Source organism: Carassius gibelio, chromosome A15 (genome assembly GCF_023724105.1).
Source record: "Carassius gibelio isolate Cgi1373 ecotype wild population from Czech Republic chromosome A15, carGib1.2-hapl.c, whole genome shotgun sequence".
NCBI classification, from domain to species: domain Eukaryota; kingdom Metazoa; phylum Chordata; class Actinopteri; order Cypriniformes; family Cyprinidae; genus Carassius; species Carassius gibelio.
Genome location: NC_068385.1, coordinates 12212094 through 12233722, shown reverse-complemented (window position 1 = coordinate 12233722; position 21629 = coordinate 12212094). Strand labels below are relative to the sequence as shown.

The 21629-nt window shown below is 40.5% G+C and overlaps 2 protein-coding genes across 4 annotated transcripts; one reads left to right on the top strand and one right to left on the bottom strand.

The window, feature by feature from the left end:
- Positions 1-395: 395 nt before the first annotated feature.
- On the bottom strand, positions 396-11461 carry LOC128029216 (zinc finger CCCH domain-containing protein 4). Of its 3 annotated transcripts, none has more exons than XM_052616846.1 (14): positions 11119-11461; positions 8287-8518; positions 7712-7819; positions 7344-7575; positions 6954-7099; positions 6665-6761; positions 5858-5994; positions 5663-5764; positions 5354-5465; positions 5127-5236; positions 4547-4992; positions 4129-4460; positions 3646-3888; positions 396-3154 (listed from the first exon to the last, which is right to left on the bottom strand). In XM_052616846.1, exons 1-14 carry the CDS (start codon positions 11196-11198, stop codon positions 1536-1538), a joined length of 3996 nt encoding a protein of 1331 aa, XP_052472806.1. In that variant the 5' UTR covers positions 11199-11461; the 3' UTR covers positions 396-1535. The 3 variants fall into 3 exon arrangements, with proteins under 3 accessions (XP_052472806.1, XP_052472808.1, XP_052472807.1); XM_052616848.1 differs by having other exon boundaries at positions 7449-7575; positions 11119-11405; XM_052616847.1 differs by lacking the exon at positions 11119-11461 and adding an exon at positions 9816-11081.
- Positions 11462-11781: 320 nt separating this feature from the next.
- LOC128029217 (SUMO-activating enzyme subunit 1-like) lies at positions 11782-21269 on the top strand. The gene is made up of 9 exons (XM_052616849.1): positions 11782-12306; positions 12591-12702; positions 12987-13160; positions 16909-17054; positions 17140-17239; positions 17326-17431; positions 18839-18983; positions 19948-20017; positions 20905-21269. The coding sequence occupies exons 1-9, from the start codon at positions 12206-12208 to the stop codon at positions 20995-20997; spliced, it is 1047 nt and encodes a 348-aa protein (XP_052472809.1). The 5' UTR covers positions 11782-12205; the 3' UTR covers positions 20998-21269.
- The last annotated feature ends 360 nt before the right edge of the window (positions 21270-21629 follow it).

Here is a 21629-nt window from a genome sequence, read left to right as displayed (position 1 = left end):
AATCAATACTCTTGCCGATCCAGTTGCCAAAAACAGCAGGATGTGGCAGAACCTTGTATAGAAACGTGTTTACAGTGTACTAAATGTAAAACAAAGTAAAATAGGATCTTTTCCTGTGGTTTCTCATGTTAGGGAGGTTCAACCTAACAGCAAATGACACTGTTGAGCACTGTGACAAACACAATTTTAACTTAACTGAGATTTCTCCTTAGTTGACACTGAGGATGAATGAAGTGCCAAAAAAGGTAACCTACATTGCACTTACACCTTTGTAAAAGTAAACCAACAGTAAAGAGTAAGCAATGTCGTAAAACTGGAATCTAGAGGAAATGACTCATATCATGCTCACACAGATGGACAGAAGAGTCGAGATTCAACCAACACTGATTCACCCGTTGTTTGAGGTCCTGCTCGTTTTCAATCTGGTATTGCCTTTATTAAATATTACACAACTTCACCTACAATGCATGGTTACAAAAAATTACCTTTTGTCAAATATGGACACTATTCGATTTACATAGCCGTCATTTTGCAGGCAACCCAAAAAACACACACACAAAAATGAGATACTTCAGAGAAGTCATTGAGAAATATCACCTGTTTCAGGGAAGAGTGACAGAGCCTTGAGAAAAAGACTGACATGATATATTTTCCATCAACATTAGCTGTTGCACAATTCAAATTAATTTACAAACCAGATGCAATCATATGTACTATACACTTGTATAGGTATATATATTTATATATATATAAACATTCATAAAATTGTTCAATCTGACAGCCACGTTACAAAAAAGTAAAAAGAAAAAAAAGAACAGACTGTTTAGGTATAAAAAATAAATTAAAATGATCTCACATGTGACACAAACACATACAACTGTAGGTCTCATCTCTGGAGTGGCATCAACAGACTTAGCACGAATTTGAAGCAATAGGAATATAAGGGGCATCCATACAGACATGAAAAATGAGCTTACTAGTCTAAGCAGAGAAGAAACGGAGTAAAAACTTCTTAAAAGAATCTAAATCACTGGTGGGAAGCAAATGAAATTTGCCGGAGAACAACATGAACTAGTTCAGCTCCACTGCCGGAGGCAAAAGGAGTGGCAGTAAATGAAGTCGCCCTAAAGCCAAGTGGAATGAAAAAGTCAGCCGGCAGACTCAAGCAGGATGATATGGTTGGGGTAATGGGTCATAATCCAATGAACCGGTCTGGTATAGGCTGATGAAAATGTTGGCCTTTCGTAATGCCGAAATTAATGTAATTCAGTGTTTCTAGATGTACACTCCCATAGAGGTCCTTAAAATTAACATTTTATTTAAACGTTTCTCATTTGGTTTTAAAATAGACATTTACTTTTTATCTTTCTCCTACTAGTACAGATACAATCCCTCCCAATCCCAACCGTCCAATAGAAATCTATATGTGAATACTGTGGTGTGTCACCTGGCAAGGGTGAATATCTTTATATATTGGATATCTGTGAAGCCACACTTAAAAAGTCCTTAAGTGGCTCACAACGACACAGAAGAGTTCACTGGCAAAACGGCGACGCTGTGGGGTCAAAGCCTTTAAAAACGTCTTTTAGAGAGCCATTGTCCTGTTCTGCCACCTCAGGCTGTACGGGGCTATTGCCACCAAACGGGCTGCCAGTGCCGCTAGGTTTGCTGACCTGCTTTACCATGGTGAATAATGAGGAAACAGGAAGGTTGTGGACTCCTGCGGGCTGCTCTGCAGAACCAGCTGGGCCCTGACCAGCTGTAGATGGACTGCTTGTAGCAGGGGCTCCTGCAGCAGTCCCTGCATTGGGCGAAGGTGAAGGTTTGGGTCGGGGGCGGTTGTAGCTGTTGTAGCGATCCGTTGTCTGCTCCGCCGAGCTCTTCTCTGGTTCCGGTTGGTCCAATGCAGACTTGCGCACAAACAGGGGCTCTTTAGATTTCGGTTTAGATGTAGTCGCTGTACTTTCACTTGACTTGGGCTCAGGGGGAGGACTAGTGTTTCTAGGGGCCCCTGAACCCTCTGCCTTGTCTGAGCCCTGAGTCCGAGGGTCGTACAGACTGATGCCGCTCAGCACACTACTGCTGCTGCTGCCGCTGCTACCTACACCGCCAGCACCCACCCCTCGAACTGACCCTCCTGCTGATAGCAGCCGTGGGTCGTAAGGTGCGATGGTGGGGCTGGAGGAAGGTGGAGATAAGGAGGCAGCTGGGGGAGATCCTTGAGGAGCAGATGCCTCCAAAGTGGACTTGAGAGCAGATTTTTGTGGCTGGAGTCGGGGGTCAGCAGTGACTTTTCGTGCCATGCGGGGGTCAACAGGCTTCTCGGCAGAGACGGATGGAGGAGATGAGATTCCTGTAGAAGCACCTTGAGAAGGGCTGGATGAAGTGGCGTTGACAGTTTTGAGGATGCGGGAGAGCAGCTCAAAGTCTGGAAGGGAAGAGGAGGATTGATTCGACTGCTCAGCAGAAGGAACAGCAGGAGGGAGAGAAACAGAGTGCTGCTGGGGCTGTGTGCGGGACATACGAGGATCTATGGCGGTAACTGGTGGGATGCCAGGGGGCAATGGGAGCAAGTCTTGTTTAGGAATGGGAATAGGGATGAGGTCTTCAGGACTCCACAGCACTGCCTTAGAAAATGAAGGCTTGCTCAGTACTACATCCTTTTTTATGTGGCTGAACTGCTGTAGTTGGGAGCGGGGATCACGCAAAGCCATGCCCATTAAAGGGTCAAGGGGAATGGGCACGGGCTTGTCCCTCAGCGTTCTCTCACCCTCCTCTTCCTCATTACTGGCTGGAGCGGTTAATGGCGGGGGTTTGTACACAAATGGGGGCTCGGGTTTAGGGGTATGGGTGGCTGCATGCCGGGCAAGACGGGGGTCTGAAGGGGTAGGAGATAGAGAGGATGAAGCACTGGCTTCAGGTGCCTGAGAGGAGTCTGTGTTGCGGGATAGACGTGGGTCTCGTGCCAGTCGGGGGTCTGCTGGTCGGCTGGGTGCCTGTGCAGGTGGAGACTTTAGTAGACGAGGGTCACTGGGAACTCCATCCGGCTTGGCAGGGCCTTGGGTCTGGGTTTGTTGCCGCAAGGTTTTGAGAATGGAAGTGACACTACCACCACCGTCCTCATCTTCACTGGAATACCAGTTTGCTGAATCTCCTGAAAGTAAATGGAAGTGCAGAGATTCAAAGATCAATGGGATTTTCTTTTGCTGGTAATATCATCTGAAATCATCAGCCTCTGTAAGTTTCACTCGGTGCAAAAAAAGCACCATCTAGTGGAGAGATAATATTTTTTATAGCACGCTTGCACAACCACAGGCCAGAGAATGTTTACAATATTATGAGGTCCTGGGCAGGGTCAAGCTTTGAGCAGAGCCCCCTTGAGATGTTTCCTTCCCAGAAAAAGCCTTGGCAACATATACATTTGAAGTAAGCGCTTTGAAAACCTCAGCTATTTTATGACAAAATGTAAATCTAAAAAACATTCTTTATAAAAGAATCTTCAATTAATACCAAAGTACTTTACAAGAATTTGTTAAAAATTTAACATTATTGTATTAAAGCTATGCATGTAATTTCTGCTGAAAGTGTATGTCTTATGATATAGTATTAAATGCTGTAATCACAGGCAATGTTTAGTATTAGTACCTTCATTCTCCCTCTCAGTTCCTCCTCCCTCAGCCAGCCTCCTGGCTCTCTCCTCATCCTCCTGTTGTTTCTGCTGGAGTCTCATAAACAGCATACGCTGCGCTGGGGGCAGGAAATCTGGCACTGCTATCCCAGGCTGATTAGAAGAGCCTACATTAGCTGCACCCTCTATGCTTCCAGAATTCTGTTTCCCAGATGACTGATCATTGAAGTTTCCACCACCCACACCTTGAAAGTTGTCACCTGTACCGGGAGGCAAAGAATAAAGTTGAATACTAATCTCATGTTTCAGAAGTAGAGTACTATAAACCAGCCAACATTAGTTCAAATGCTAGAGCATGGTACGAGCAACAACAAAGACATCCCAAAGAGTCCCACTCTCAGGTAGTTCAAGAACTGATAAAAGTCAATTTGGATAAACATGTCTAACTAATACTTATATGCAACTATGCTTTGCTCTAACTTTACAGAACATGAACTCACCATCTCTTCCACCTCCATCTATCGATATGGCTTGCTGCTGCTGGTAGAAGTTATCATAGAAGTTGCTACCAGATGTTCCACCACCTGGAGGCATCATGCCTCCATTTGGTGGTCCATCTCCCTGGCCAAAGTTCTGCATCATTGGCGGTCCTGTGCCTATTGATGGAGGACCTTGGTTCATGTTAGATGGGCCCATCGGAGGCATATCATGAGGACCACCTGGTCCCATGTGTCCTGGTGGTGGGGGGCCAGGAAAGCGAGGTGGAGGTACACCTGGGGGACCTGCAGGAGGTCCCTGAGGTCCTGCAGCAGCATTGCCAGGACCTGGTCCTCTGTAAAGAATACATCTGTGTCAGTATATTTTGTATGTGGCCAGTAAGTAAACCAAGATGACTTGACAAAGAAAAAGATGGCTAACCTGACACCCAGTTTTTGTGCAAGCTGTCCTGTGGGCTTGACCACAATCTCAAACAAGGATGGAATCTTCTTTCCAGCATTTCCTCCACAAGCAGGCGGTGGACCCATAGATGGCGGAGGACCACCACTGGGGTTTTGTGGCCCTTGGAAGGTGCCTCCATCTGGGCAGGGAGGAGGGGGGCCTGGGCATGGTCCAACTCCAGGACCAGGAACTGGCCCAGCACCAGGGCCTGGAGCTGTTGGACCACTTGGAGGGATATTACCATGTGGGGCACCAGGCATTCCGAAGTCCATGGGTGCAGAGGAGTCCCCCGGGGTAAGTCTTGGTGGAGTTGGGAGAAGGCCAACACCAGGGGGTGGTTTTGGAAGAGGGTTAATGCCTTGCTTTTTAAGTTCCTCAACCTCTTTCTCATCTTCTGCACCAGCTTCTGCATCCTCTGCCAGCATCTTCAATGAAAAATAGGAGCATTGTTACTCTATATTTACATTTAATCATTTAGCAGACGCTTTTATCCAAACTCTAAGTGCCCAGAAAAAATGAGAAAACCACATCTCAATTTTAAAATATCTGTGAAGATCACCTTATCAAGCAGCTCTTGTGTATCTTCTGTTAGGTTCTCATGGGAGAACATACACTCCTCACCATTCACACAGTTCCCTGTAGTATGGAACAGCTTGCAAGGGAAATCACGTGCAGTGAAGTCAAGGGAATTATTTCGACACATGAAAATTCTTTACCTTTAAAATGTCCTTATATAGATAATAAATGCCAATGATAATACCACCAAGCAAAATGACCAAAGGATATCATGCATATAGGGACAGTTTTCTGCTCGCGCACAGAAGCCAGTGATGTAGAACTTGCAAAGTTCTTTCTTCTTAGGCAGCTCAATGTCATGACTGAAGTTACAGTGGTCACCCTGATGATACATTGACAGCATTTAGTACAGAAATAACTCATGTTGTCCACAAAGTCATGTAATTTTGCATCATTTTACACAGTCAGACATGATTGATGTAAACAGACAAAACTTTCTTTCAAGTCTCAAAACACATATATATAGATTTCAATCAATTTTATCTGTAACATCTTCCAAAGTTGGTTAACTGTGCTTACCCATGTACAGCGGCCCTCAATATAGTATTTACAGATGGCTTTCCCCTTCTTTTCAGGCCCATGTTTCTCCTGATCATTCCTCCTCGGGCCTCCAGATCCGTCCTAAAGCAGTCAGAGAACAAATTATTCGGATGCCAATTTATGTTCTGTTGATTAATTATAAACCAAGTGTAGCATCTGAAAGAAATGTCTTACCCCCATGTCCATTTCTCCGCTGTTATCTTCATCAGGACCATGGTCTCCTCCACGGCCCCTCCCTCGATTTCTCCCTCTGCCCCGGTTCATTCCTCGACCTCCTCTGCCTCTCCCGCGACCTCGCCCACCTTTTCCACCTTAAGAACAAAAAAAAAAATTAAGGTTAGAAATGAGTAAGGGTGACCCTGAATAGTCGAAGATTTGATGCTTCGATAAGAGCCTGATTCAACTAAAAATCTCAAAGACGAATATTCACGGGTTATTATGATCGTTCCATTTTGGCTATATGGGGGTGCTCATGCTCACATGTCTGATTTCGCATAGAACTACTGGTTTTCTCCCAATAAGTTAATATACAGCCTATTCAAATAATGCAGTAAATAAGAATCTAAAATAAAGTAGCTTCAAAGAAATATTATAACGTGCATGAATAAATCCAACCACCCCTATAGATTTAAGTTTCACTTTCCATAATCCGTGACCGACAGAGGAGCATCTTGGTGGCAAGGGTTTCAAACTTTAACAAGACTCAAATTAACACAGGCAGAGTAAAAGATTAGATTTTTGGATAGGCAATAATTTCCCCTCCACGCTCTGGGCATTTAATAATCACTCTGCTCGCAGTAAATGTCGCTCTGTGATTTCACATGGAGCAGCATTTACTACACAGAGCTGCTGTTCACTGACAAGCTTGTGAATTAAATATCAGCTGATATTTATCGTGGATACGTACAAATAATACTTTGCTTTTCATGCCGATCTGAGTTTTAGGTGTAATCCTACATCTATTATTCAAGCAGAACTCACCCCGCCCTCTGTCCTTTGATTTCCTGTACTGGTTTAGTTCTTTTGAGTAGTCATCATAGTCATCGTCACCCATGTTTTCATAATCATCATCTCCATACTGTCCAAAAAAAAAAAAATAGGTTAAGTAAAAGACAAACTGACTTACTTAATTTGCATAATCTTTTCCAGTCATTTATGGTTTTTAAGGCGTTTTCTTAAGATTTCGGTAATATCGTTTTCTAGGCTTAGAAATCAAAACATTTCCTGATAATAACTTGATAAAGTTAATAACTTGTGAAGTATTACCCACCTCCATCTCATCTCCGTACATGCCATCACCATCATCATTTTCTCCTCCCATTTTGCCCCGTCCTCTCCCTCTGCCTCCTCCTCTCCCACCACGTCCCCTCATTCCTCTGCCTCGACCTCTCAGGTTCTTCATGCGGTTTTTGCCACCTGTGTGAAAGTAATAAGGGTCAGCAGATGTATCACAAATGCTGACACACTGGTGTGAATTCACACCTTTTTTAGTCAGATAATAAAGTATGCAGACACTGAACATGTGACACTTGTCATACTGTACCAACTTGATATTGTAACTAAAGGTCAAGCTCCAAACATCTACCTGATGATTAATATGAACCCAAACATTCAGCCAAGACCACTCAAGCAAAATTATTGCTTTGAAATTAGCATTCACCTCTGCCACGTGGACCACCTCCCACCTCTTTGGCCTTGCGGTATTGGTTCAGTTCCTTTGTGAAATCATCATAATCATCATCACCCATATCCTCATCCTCTTCACCTTCATATGTTTCCTCCTCGTAGTCATCATAGCCACCATAACCCTGCTTGTCCATCTTCATGAAGCCACCTTTCTTTGGCATGGGACCTCCATGACCAGTGGGAGCAGGAGGGTAACCTCCTTGAGACTAAAAATACAGACCAAAATACAGGCTGGGATTAAAACCTAATCTGATTGGCTGGATGGCCGGTCTAGGAAGTTCTTGTGTTATGTGAGTTACTTTAAATAAATCAAGACCTGACCAGAAAGAATGTGTTACTCACAGTGGGAGGATACTGAGGGTTATATTCCCTGTACTTCCTCTTTTCACTTGGACTATAATCTGATTCGTCACTGTAGTCCGAGTGCTCATCGCTGGAGGATTCGTGACGCTGCATTACACACAAATACATTCAAGAAGATATACACTGTAGTTCAAATGTTTGTGGTCAGTAGGATTTTTTTCAAAATAAATGAATACTTTTATTCAGCAAGGATTAATCTAATTAATCAAATGTGACACTAAAGACAATTATAATGTTACAAAAGACTTCAATTTCAAATAAACGCTATACTTTTCAACATTTTATTCATCCAAAAATTCTGAAAATCACAGTTTCCCATATCAGTCAACCAATAATCATGTAAAACTGAAGCCTGGAGAATGGTTGATCAAATTCAGCTTTGCAATCAGATCACAGAAATAAATTTATATATATATATATATATATATATATATATATATAAAGGAAAGTGTTATTGTTGTAATATTTCACAATATTAACTGTAGTTCGATCAAATAAATGCAGCTTTGATAACCATAAGAAATAATTTTCAAAAACATAACAAAAACACTTACCTTGTGCTTTGATTTACGCTTTTTCTTGGCCCTCCTTTTTTCTTTTTCACGCTCTCTCTCCCTTTTTCTCTTTCTCCTCCGCCGATGTGACTTTTCTTCATCTGATTCACTGGCATGGTGCTCCTTGCTTCGGCGAGGTTTATCCTGGGGTTCAGCTCCCTCACCGCTGGGGACCTGTGCCTCTCCGCCATCATCCTCCAACTCGCCTTCTTCCAGTTCACCTTCTTCTTGCCTGTTTGAAAAAAATACAAAAAGAGTGTCACAACTCTGAACAGGACTAAGCAGGAAATCACTTTTTTCTTTATGACTCACTGCCATTGGAGAACTCTTATTTGCTTCTCAGTATATGATAACAGGTTACTTGCATAAAGTATACTGTTGTGATAAACTGTGCAGAACAGAAGATTCAATCTATTAATTGCTTTTTAGGAGGGCCTTCATTCTTAATTCTGACATGACGATTTCCGCTGGTCTGGTTTTTAACAATTCACTTGTCATTACAGTCCAGATAACTAAGCAAATTGAGATGTCTTAACTGATCTTCAAACATTCAGATCTCTTTTTATACAGGGCTTCCAATCTACAGACGCAATACTGTATTTCAGTTTACGTTTATACAGAAAACACATTACATTCAGGCAGGCCAGCCCTTTAAAACTCCTATCCAGCGATAAAGAGTTGCCACATAAGACAAAGAAAACACAGCTGCACTTTTACATCATGCACTGACAAAACATTATCACCTAACCCCTCAACTTTGGCCTATAAAAACAACAGGTCCGTGTAATGCAACTTCTGACAAGAGCACATGTGCTACCAGATAAACTGTGGGTGAGACAAAACTCAAACAACACAAGATTAAATTATTACCACTAAAGTTAAATCAACTGAAATATCTGCATACTGCTTAAAATGTATATCAGTCTCTTTTACTAGTACAAAAAAAGCAATCAGCAACTGAAAACATTTTGACTATGAAATATAACTTTCATTTAATGAGATTAAACTTATGTCATCTGCTTCTCTGAACAGTTAATGTCCTAAAAGTACTACAGAGGGAATCAATTCAAGAATTATCAATGCATTAACTACAAATCTCTTCATCTCCGTGCAACAATAATTTATATCATATTGTGAATAAAAATCTACAAGTTTAGCAGTTATCTAAGAGAGGGAAAAGAGACCTCAACAAACACAACTTCACATCTTTCACTCCTGTGAGTCACAGAATATACTGAAGGGACAAAAATAATAGGGTCAGACAATATAAGGGCCACACTTGTATTATTTACTTATATTATTAATGCACCTTGGGGAAAACTGACAACTGTAAAAATAATATATTCCTTATGCATATAGTGTTGGCAGCCAGGTTGATAACTAACTCTAGTTTATAAAAGAAAAAAAAAGTTACTTTTTTTCCCACTGTAAGAGTTCAAGTAAAAAGGCACATTCACAGCCAAGAAAATAGATTGTGATTACAAAATGTTGGCCTTTCATTTTTTTTGCAATGAACTGAAAATACTTACCGTGACATACTAATTTATGCATAAATTACTTTCAAGGGAGGTGAGATGTTGCATTTTAGACACTTGCAGACATTGGTGGTGTGGTTGAGCACCTTTGTGTTTTGCTTCATGTTTTGGTAAGAACTTGAGTGCTTTTGAGACACTGGAGAAAGCACTGGTTCATGAGGGATGGATGTGCACATAAGGCTAACTAGATCACAACAAAACTAGAACATGTAAAAAGAGGGAAACCTACTATGGAATATGCATCAAATTATTAACATACGTTATTACATTACTTTCTACTGTAAACAAATGAATTGACGTGGAGAACTTAAGGAACCAGCCAAAACAACTTTAAAATAGGGGAACAAATAATTTTCATTAGCTCGTATCATTAAAATGTCTAAAGTTAAATTAATGAGACGTTAAAATGCGATTTATTCCCTAAATAGCTTTACGATATATATATAATTAACTAATATATATATAATTAACTAATAACTTATTAATCGAAAATATAGAGGTATGATTACGTTAACGTTATTAACTTAGATATATAAACGCAAAACTCAAACACATTTATTCAAGTGACGTCTCTCAATAGATCTAAGTGCGTAGCTCGTGTCATTTAGCGCGAATGCTAAGTGCTAAACTGTTACAAATGAACATCGCTTAGTAAAATAACTATATAAACTAAATCGTACAATATTCGATGACTAATTAAATTAAACAAAAGAATGATTAATCAAGCGGACACGTTATAAACCACGCTAGCCCGTCGCTATCCATTAGCTGCCGTTAGCCGTGTTGTTGTATTTAAGGGTTAGCAGTGCTAGCTTTAGCTTTGTCCAGGCCTCGCGATGGTTAAAGATACAAATCCTTAATGCGTTAGCAGGAATGCATTTTGCCATGTCCCCGCTATATTACATACATTTAGCTTTTGTAATCAAGTCGCATTTTAGGTTCACGTTATTAACCAAAGACCGTGTTTTTCATTTGTCCGTTTGTTCTCTATCTGTGATGAAAACATTGAGTTACTGGAGCAACGTTTGGGCGTAGTGGTGGCCCTTGGTCTTCGATCGCTTAAAAAGCTTCGAAAAGTGACTGAAAATGTATATCTGGTCATATTCTGGATGTTTTCCTGATTCAGACTGCGCTGTGTAGCGCTTCAAGATGGCGTTTCGTTACCTCTGTACGCTTCCCAGAAAAGGCGACTTTAATCCCTTTGAAAGAAAAAAAGCAAATGCCCGTGCTTTTTGTTTTTGGAAAAAAGCAAAGGACAAATCATTAGTTGGTTAGAAATATGATGGTATTACTCGACCTTTCGTCAGTGAGAAGACTGTTGTGTTCGTGGTTGGCTGTTGGGGAGTTTGGATGGACAGTCATGCTTTCCACAGCCATTTCCTCTAACGTACTACATTCAGTGCAGAAAATCAACTGTCTTATGCGTTACTTGACTTTGAGCTAAGTGTTGATTGGCTTTAGGAAGAGATTCAGTTCATAGTAGTCAATTCCCCACTAACAGTTTAAAAGAGAAACAGGTTGAAAATGTTCCTGAGGTTCTCCGTCCTACAGTTGCGATGTGAAATGAAACTCATTCACTGAAAATGGCGACGTCTCTTCTCCAAGGAGAAGGGGCGGGCTTTTGTGACGTGATCGTCGTGACCGATCGGCTCGAGAAGGGGGTGGCTAGTGAACAGCAACATTGCTTTAGAAATAATTTAGCCTAGATATTTACACTATGAAACATTCAACTGTTCCTGAAATAGTATTGTATTTTGTGAACATGCACCAAGTAAACAATAATTTAATGATATAAACTGATTTAAACTGTGGTGTACTGTACACTTTGTCTTAAGTTTCGTAGATTACACTGCTATATCATGTTTAAAATTAAAACCAAGTTAGTATAAACATATACTGACTTTGAATAATTCGGTGACAATGTTTAAAAATAAAGACGCTTTATTTTTTATATGTAGTTAGATTACAACAGAATGGCAAAGGACAGCATTTCCAGTTAATGTAGATAAACATAATTGACTCAGTAAACCATACTCTTTTTCTATTTCTATGTGGTCTATTGTTTTGTGAAATTAGATATTATAAACAAGGGTGAGGTAAACATAGAACACACAATCATTAATTAATGCAAATATACATGGTACGAATAAAAATAATAATAAATAAATAAATGTTTAGAGTTGCTGGAATATGTTTATTGTTGAGCTCTGAATCTGGCGCTTTCCCACCGCTCACACGTCATCATTGCGCGCCTCAACGAGTAACACTAAGCGGCGTTTCTTTCCCATTGAATGGGCAAGTAGGGAAAAAAACAGAGCGTAGAATAGTCAAACTAACCTCTCACCAGTCCTTTACATGATACCAATAAAAGACAATATTTTGAAATGATTGATACCATCGAAAAAGAAGACAATCTAATCAGCGAGGAGGAGGCTGCACAGTATGATCGTCAGATTCGTCTCTGGGGTCTCGATGCTCAAAAGAGGTTGGTTTAAAACTGTTTCGTGCATAAAGAACAACTGTACTCATATTATATTTTAAGGTGTTTGTAGGCTGTGTTTTTAAGAATAATGCATACGCTTTTTCTAGCATTAATCATAAGAATTATTTTAAATGGATTATTTGCATTTTGTTTCATGCATGAAAATATGAAATAAAAATGGTGTATTAGGGCCACTCCACGACTACATTTTTGGACTAGGTTTGCATAAATAATAAACAATATGATGAACATAATAAAGGAAATGCATAAATGTTTTACATTTTCAGACTGAGGGGATCACGGGTGCTTCTTGTTGGTCTCCGGGGTCTTGGTGCAGAAGTAGCAAAGAACCTTATTTTGGCTGGGGTCAAAGGACTGACCCTCCTGGACTATGAGCAGGTATCATACAGAAACTTTTTTTCTTCTGTGGAACAGCAAAAGAGATAAAAGGCAGAATGACGGTAGATGCACTTTTATTGTATGGAAAAGAGGTGCAATAAAGTGAATGGTGACTGAGGCTATCAGTCCATAGATGTTTAACATATGCTTTGTGTTCCGCTGAAGACATAACAGCTTTGGAATAACATTGTGTGGATTTTAGTGAATTATTCCTGTACATTTTCTACTCATAACAGCACCTTAACAGGTACATAACTTGGTCTTATTTGGCTTCCATCAATCAGGTCACAGAGGAGTCTAGACGTGCTCAGTTCCTGATCCCTGTGGATGCAGATGGTCAGAACCAGGCCCAGGCCTCTTTGGACAGAGCTCAGTTACTCAACCCAATGGTGGAAGTGAAGGCAGACACCGATGCCGTGGAGAGCAAACCGGATGACTTTTTCTTCCAGTTTGATGCGGTGAGTGCCGGAACCAGCAGCTTTACGGGATCATTTGTATATTGACATAACTAAATCATACACAAGACCAACAGGCAATCTTAAAGGGGGGGTGAAATGCTATTTCATGCATACTGAGTTTTTTACACTGTTAAAGAGTTGGATTCCCATGCTAAACATGGACAAAGTTTCAAAAATTAAGTTATACGTTTGAAGGAGTATTTCTGTTCCAAAAATACTCCTTCCGGTTTGTCACAAGTTTCGGAAAGTTTTTTTCGAGTATGGCTCTGTGTGACGTTAGATGGAGCGGAATTTCCTTATATGGCTCCTGAGGGCACGTCTGCGGAAGAGCACACGCTCCCGTATAGCAGAGCACTGAGAGCACAACAGACATTCACTGATCAGAGTGAGAGCGTCGCGAAATGTCACAAAAGGAGTGTGTTTTTGGTTGCCAGGGCAAGACAACCCTGCACAGATTACCAAAAGAGAAACAGCATTAAGGGACCAGTGGATGGAGTTTATTTTTACAGAGCATCAATGGAGTTATGCAAGTGTTTGTGTTTGTTCCCCTGCATTTCGAAGATGCTTTGACGCCGTTTGACGCCGGGTTTGCACATTGTTTATTTCTTAAGGATAATACAGTCCCAACGAAAAAGGGTCATGATCGTGTGTTGGAACCGCAGCCGGTGAGTAAAACTGCTTCAAATATCTCTGTGTTGTTAACTTAGCTATCAGCGCGTAAGCACATCAAGTAAACAACATGCGATGTTGTCATGAAACTGCACTTTCCACATGTAACGTTACAGCTTATAAAAAAAAAAAAAAAGACGACAAAGTGGAACTTAGTCATTTTCCAAAACCGCTAAGCAAATATATACAGTTTCAGTACATACCACTTAGAGACATTGTTGCTGATGCTGCTCTTGTTAAATTTCAGCTTCTGGATCTGATTCTGGATCATAAATATATGCTGAATCTGACTGTTAGCCATGGTTTGTTTTGGATGGTTTTGTCCTCACGGTGTCACAGCTTCCAAACGCTCTCAACACAAAAGCCTCCTGGCGCTCGTGATTCTTTAGCTCCGCCCACACGTCACGCCTCCAGTCCGTCGTGTTTTTCTGGGAAAAATCGGTACAGACTATCTTTCTCTTATGAATATAATAAAACTAAAGACTTTTTGGAGTTAGGAAGGATGCAGTACTACTCTATAGGTACTCAAGATTAACAGGATATTGAGTAAAAACGAGCATTTGACCCCCCCTTTAAGTTTTGAATTACTGTATGATTTTTTTTACCAACTAAAAAAGGACACAAGAATATTTCATGTGATGGAGGTTAATCGGTATATTATTTATACAGTATTTACCTTGTGCCTTTCGTGTCCACTAGATGTCTCTATACACAATTGATCATTTTCATTGAATGTGTTTGCACCTTCTTTTTTTGCCTTGTTTTTCCCCTCAACCTCAGTGTGAACCCATCTGTGAACAGCCAACGTCAGATCTAGACACAGACTTTTAGTTGAGACTTGGTTTGGACTTTTCCAAGCGTGTGCTCTTTTCCAAGCGTATGATGTTTTCCAGGCCATATTTTCTTTAAATCGGGACTCTGTTGTTGGCTGTGGAAGATGCAGTCAGCATACATAGCCTGTTCAAAGCGCAGACAGGCAGTCTTTCATCTTCTCTCTGGCTGGGAGCTGTCTGAAGCCTCCCTCTGGGAGTGCTAGTGAGAGTTCAGGAGGAGGGGGAAGCGATGGTGGGACACAGAAAGAGGAGGGGGGTTTAAACATCATCTATTCTCTTTTATCTGTTTCTCTTGATATTTCTTTGAGAAGTGAATGCCTTTGTCTTCTCTTGTCTGTGGTGTTATTTTCAGGCAATGTCTTAATATACAGTGCAAGTTTAGTCGAGAGGAAGCCAAGTCTGGATGAATTGTACTTGCATGAAATAATCATTTGAGACCAGAAGAAGTACAAGGATGTTTTGTGCAACAAGTACAGGGCATTGCTTGAGCAGATGTTGAGGTAAATTATGTAGTTTTTGGTGAATCACAAATTAACAATTTCTATTTATGGAGGCCAATTTCTGCCACAAAAACAAATGTTTTGGTAAATCATATGACATGTCTGATAATTATGACATAAGTTGACATTATGAGATATAATTATGAAATAAAAAGTTGAAAATGACATGCCAAATCATAATTATGAAATACAAAGTTTAAAATTGTAATTAAAATTGTTATTATGGCAACAACAAAAAATGTTGAACTTTGTGTTCTTGTTTTGACAATTCTCAGTTTTATGACCATCCCTTTTTACTTTTTATGACTTTGTATGCCATAATTATGATTTATCATTTAATAATTATGACTTGTTATTATTTAGACGTTTAATCTATGACTTTTAAATATAATTTACCAAGCATGAGATTTTTTTTTTTTCTTAATTTGTGGAAATGCGCAGAGAAAAAGCAGAATATAGCATCACTTATGTTTTTCTGAACCTGTATGACTTTCTTCTGTGGAGCACACAAGAAAAGAAAGAAAGAAAGAAATGTTGAATAATGTACTGAACATTCTTTTCCATAATCACACATAATGGTCACAGGAGCTTGCAAGCTCCATAAAACTTAAATTTCAGTCTCTTTCTCACACAGAGCCATCAAACTGATTCAGAAGACATGGAATATAGTCATATTGACCACTTTTATGATCCTCTTAAAGTGCTTTTTGTCATTAATTAGAAATTAGTGGCAAAGATATATCCTTCAAAAATGTTCTTTTTGTGTTCCCAGAGTTGAATATTTATATAGAGTGAGCTGTTTTGGCAGTCCTTTTTCACCAATAGAAAACAAACATGGAGCTCCTGGATAAGGTCAAGCAGAAAGTCTTCATGTAGGGAGCGAGTGGAGAGCTAGGTTTTCATAAGGAGCTGTTCACATTTTGAAGGACTGAAGATAGCAGAGGATTAAAGCCAAGCGCTTGAATTGAATTAAAGTTTTGCCAGCACAGACGTCATGTAATGCCAAGTGGCAGCTATTTAGCAGAGGCAAATGGTAGCTGCTGCATTTATATTCCTTTGTGGCATGACTTGTTTCTTTGCATCCTCTAGGGGTCACTGCTTGATAAAGATGTGTTCTTTTGAGACATCTAGCTGCCTGGAGGCACATAATGCTGACAGGAAGAATGTGTCAAAAGACAATGTCTCGCCACATGTTTCATAATGTTTCTCCACGCACCCTGGTCCCAGATGAACCAGTGAAGGTGATACTCCTCAGGGCAGTAATTCATTGCAACAGGATTTCTGAGAAGTGTTGTTGATAATTCAGTGTTGGATTGCATAACCTTAGAACATCCTTTGAAAAAGGCCTGCTTAGATAACCTGTTCTCTTCAGGTGTACTTTAAGTAACGAGGTTACAGGTGGTGTTCTGATGAGGAAAGTAAACAACCAAAATCAATGGTAAACAGATAAAGTCATGATTCATCCATCCTTGAAGATCCACCCAGTTAACGCATCATGGCACACGTCAGCGGTATCTCATATGGGTGTTAATACACCACCCCATTCTTATCTCAAACCCAGAATTGGGGGGTTGAGAGGTTTGGGACACTGGATAAGAGTGTAAATGCTCTGGTCAGTTGTCTGTCATTGCAAAACCTTTGTTCGGTTTCTGGTTGTACAAATAAGATGTGTTTTAAGGAACCCATCAATGTCACTGGTTTGGAAACAACCACATATTAATGCACATTGTTTAATGTTTTGTTCAGGTTTGTCTGACCAGGTGCTCCAAAGACCTCATGGTGCGAGTGGACCAGCTCTGTGCCTCCAGGAACATTAAGGTCTTCTGTGGAGACGTGTTTGGGTATCATGGATACATGTTCTCTGACCTTGGCCAGGAGCATCACTATGTAGAGTAAGTCTGGAAAAATGTGTATGAAAAGGAGGTTGTGTTTGATTTTCATGTGGAAAAAACTGATGATCCCATTCAAACTTACCAGGGAAAAGCCCAAAGTGGTCAAAGGGTCTAATGAGGCCAATGATGGTCCAGAGGCAAAGAAACCAAAGGTTGACCCCAGTGAGACTACAATGGCGAAAAAGGTGGGTGTGTTGGCAGCTTTGGTATCTGTTCACATCTACGGCCATTTAAAGTTAGGTTAATGTAACCTCCACCTCTCTTTATATAGACCATCAGTTTCTGTTCTCTCAAAGCAGCACTAGAGGTGGACTGGTCTAATGAGAAGGCCAAAAACAATCTAAAGCGCATTCCCGTAGACTACTTCCTTCTGCAAGGTACGCCTTCAAAATATATTTAAATTGAATCAATGCAATAACTCATGACTTTAGGAATGATCTTCAGGTACATACTACATTCCAGAAGGTTCTTATGCTCACCGAGGCTGCATTTATATGATCAAAATTCCAGTAAAATTGTAAAATATTTTTCTATTTTAACATGACTTTTTCTGTTCTAATAAATGTTAAAATAGAATTTATTCCTGGGATGGACAAATATAATTTTCAGCACCCATTGCTACAGACTTCAATGTCACATGATCCTTTAGAAATCATTTTAAAATGCTGATTTGCTGCTCAAGGAACATTTCTTATTGTAATCAATGTTTTTGTGGAAGCTGTGGTGCCTTTATTTCAGGATTCTTTGATTTAATAAAGAAGTTCAAAAGGACAACATTTATTTGAAATTGAAATCTTTTGTAAATCATCCTTACTATCATTCCAATGTTTCATTTCTGAGTAAAAGTTTTAATGTTAAACTTTCATGTGAAGCACAAACATCGATTCAGTTAACACAAATAATAATAAAAAAAGCAACATTATTATATATACTATACAAGGTGCAAACAGTTTTTGTTACAGGCAACTGAAGACATTGCAGATTCCTCCTACACTCTGTGGTCCACCGTTATCAGGGGGAGGGCCTGTTGATCTGTAATTATAGTCAACATTTCTCTTTTCATACTAGTGCTCACCTGGTGTCCTCGCTGATACTGGCTCATTTTCCATCACAGGCTGTCCATGGCCAGTCATGTGCAGTGGATCTCAAAAACAAAACATGCCACCTCCGCACCTCTCTATCATTATAACAGACTCCGACTGCACCTCCGCCCCTCCCTAAACATCTAGTATTACATTTATGGAAAAAACAACACTTGCTATTTGTGCACTGAAGCAAGACTTTAAATGCATCGCTGTGCTCAAAAGTACCACGCATCAGTTCAAACAGCTTTTGAGGAAGAGCCGTTTCCTCGGTCTTAACTCACTGATTTATTTGAGGTTTTGTCACCCCAGTGGTGCGACTACTACATCAATGATTGTTTTTCCAAACCCCTCGGAGGTGGTTTTCACAATCTGGAGAAAATTTCGATCAAGCTATGAAACATAAAATTTCATCTATGTGCTAGATAGTGTGAGATAAGATAAATGAGCGGGTGTGTGTTTCTTTGATGTAAGTGTGTGTGCTACGCTGCCAGGTGGAAATGCAGTGGGCTGGGGTTCATTGTGTTGTAGTTGGTGGGCAGTCAAAAAGGGGAAGTGATACTTTGGAAAATAGCCTAAAGGGGCTTGATGCCTTTTCACGTGCTAAACAAATCTTCAAACACATCTCTCCTCCACTTACGTCCTGTTTAAATGTGGAAACCCACTCTTTCCCCACTCAGTCTCTCTTACTTTTTCCAACAGTGCTTCTGAAGTTTCGTACAGATAAAGGTCGTGATCCTCAGCCAGACAGCTTTGCTGAAGACTCTCAGCTGCTCTTGCAAATCCGTGATGATGTTCTTGAGACCATGGGCTTGAGCTCCGAACTTCTTCCCAATACCTTTGTCAGGTACCTACAGACGCAGAAACATGGTGTTCACATTCATTCTCTCCATCGTGTTTCTTTCTTACCAGCTAGGGATGTGAGAATCTAGTGGGTGGGTTTCATGAACAGCTAGTTGAACATAATAATACGTCTGGTTTCAGGTTCACCAGACCCCGACTGGGTGTTTCTCAAGTAGACAGAGTGGAACAGAACGGAACTGAATGCAGGCTTTTTTAAAAGATGGGTTATTTTTAACTATTTGCGCCATCTTAAAAGCGGTCAAAAATAGCTGCAGATACTGCTGTAGAGTTAAAAAATAATAAAAAAAAGCGTATCGTCCAGACACACCCACTTGAATGTGATGGCTGTAGTGAATTTCTGAGATAGACTTCATGCACACTTTAGCTAAAAACTGAAGCATATCATACTAAAAAAAACACCACTTCTACAATATGTAAAAAAACACATTCTTAATATCAGTATCCTCTGACTTTAGCTCAAAATATATTTGCTTGATACACATATGCTAGGGTAGACATACAGTGTGTGTGCAACATATATTTTGTCATCAGCTTAATAGGCGCATATGACACATGCACATTGTTTTTTCGTTTTTTTTTTGTTGCACAAATTAGTTATTCCAAAAGGTGGCAACACTTGCATAGCCAGTTTCACACTCGAAAAATAAATTGATTAGTTGGAACAAGAACAAACAAATGAAAATACTTAAATTAGGTAGTTATTGGAAATTAAAATATAAATTGTAATAATTGTAACAAATTTACAGTCAATATACACTTTAGATCTATTATGTTCACCATTTTTTTCTCACTGATACGTCCACAACTTGGGTTCATGTGCATTAAAACGTATTTATACAGTGTTTCCAACATGATCTGAATACACCACAAACATAAAAACTGAAGTATATTTTGGGCTTTTCTTTCCAAATTAACTACTAGTCCTGGCTTGTGTTTGGTCCTCACAGTTACTGTTTCTCTGAGATGGCTCCAGTGTGCGCTGTAGTCGGAGGAGTTCTTGGACAAGAGTTAGTCAAGGTGAGATCTTTGATTTGATCCATTTACATGTCTGAAGTCTTCATTGCAGGTTTGGTTTCTTTCACTTTTTTCGTCCTACTTCTACATGAAATGTTTGCTTTTCCTCCTCCATACCACCTTTCAGTCTGGTTCTCCGCGCAACCATGAAAGCCTCCATTTTCACTAGCAGCGAAAGTGACTTTTCTGATGAGGCGCAGTGAGAAGCGTATGGCAGCTGCCCTCTCCATCAGAATCTGGGCTAAGTCCAAAAGTTTTATCTGTTGACGGTGTGTAAATGCCAGAAATGACGAGGTAATATTCCGGTCACTGATGAAATCCAGCGGAGAGCGCCTGAAATCTTCTCATAGTGATCCCATAAACCGAACGAGATTAAATAAGCTAATGCATAGTGATGTAATCAGTCGGTCTTGAATGGATAATGACACCTGGATTATGGACCGTAAGAGGATCTGCTGTAGTATAGTGGTAGGCCATGTAAAAACGCAAATTCGCTCCAGTTTCACACAACAGAATACGGTATTTTGTAAACGTCAGTATCTCTCTTGGAGGGTGATGTCATAGCGCGAACCGGGATGTGGTGGGGTCCTCGTGAGGGTGGGGATCAGGGCTGAATGGGGTGATGGAGTGAACGCCGTTGTCTCGGTGGCTGGGCAGGCCTTGAACCCACATGGCGGTGGAGTAAAGCCAGGCTGTCTCGCCATCTCCCTGCATGATGAAACAGGCTGCAATTCGCATATGGCTCTCTGTTTCTCGCTGCCCCTCGCCCATCAGTCTCTGTCGCCACAACAGAGAACGAGTCTGATGCGTTCGATCAAAGCAGTTAATTAGAGAATTCAAGGTCTTTGGCGTCTGACGTGTCTGAAGATTTGTTTGCATGTGTTCGACAGGCTCTGTCTCAGAGAGATGCTCCACACAGGAATTTCTTCTTCTTCGATGGCCTGAAGGGCAGCGGGGTGGTCGACTACTTCGGATCCAAATAAGTGGCCCCTGGAGAACATGGAGAGATGTGTGGCGATGCATGTGTGCTCTCGAAACACCACGGAGTTCATCTTCTGCCAGTGGCCGCAGGCATCGAAATCTGTCTTTTGGACTGTACCTTTGCGTAGCAGCATGCCACACATCAACTGATGCCAAGAGCAACGAGAACATTTTGTCCACACACTCTTAAATATTCATGTGCACACGTTTTCCACCAAGGTTATGTGATTTCTACGTTTTGTATTGGAACAATAAAAGCCCAGTAGAAGATTAATTTGTTTTGGATTGTTTTAGCATCATCGATTTTAATAATGTCCTCTAATCTGTTGCCAAAGGTCTCTTTGCTGTCCTCGGTGATGCGAAATTGCAAAAAATGAGGCCAACAACTTTAAAGGGAATTTAAAATGAATGCAAATATGTCCGATGCTCCCTTGAGCCATTTATTTCAGTAAATTAAACCACACAAATCATCCCAGCCCTGCTCTGAAGTGAGGCCTGGTGGATTTTCAGATGCTTGTTATCATTCTGAGATTGTAGAGAAAGCCTGAGGCACATCTTGAGGTCTAGGGTTTTTTTCATGGTGTCGTTCGTAATGGGAAGTACTTTTATTAGCTCAGCCCAGGTATGTCATTGA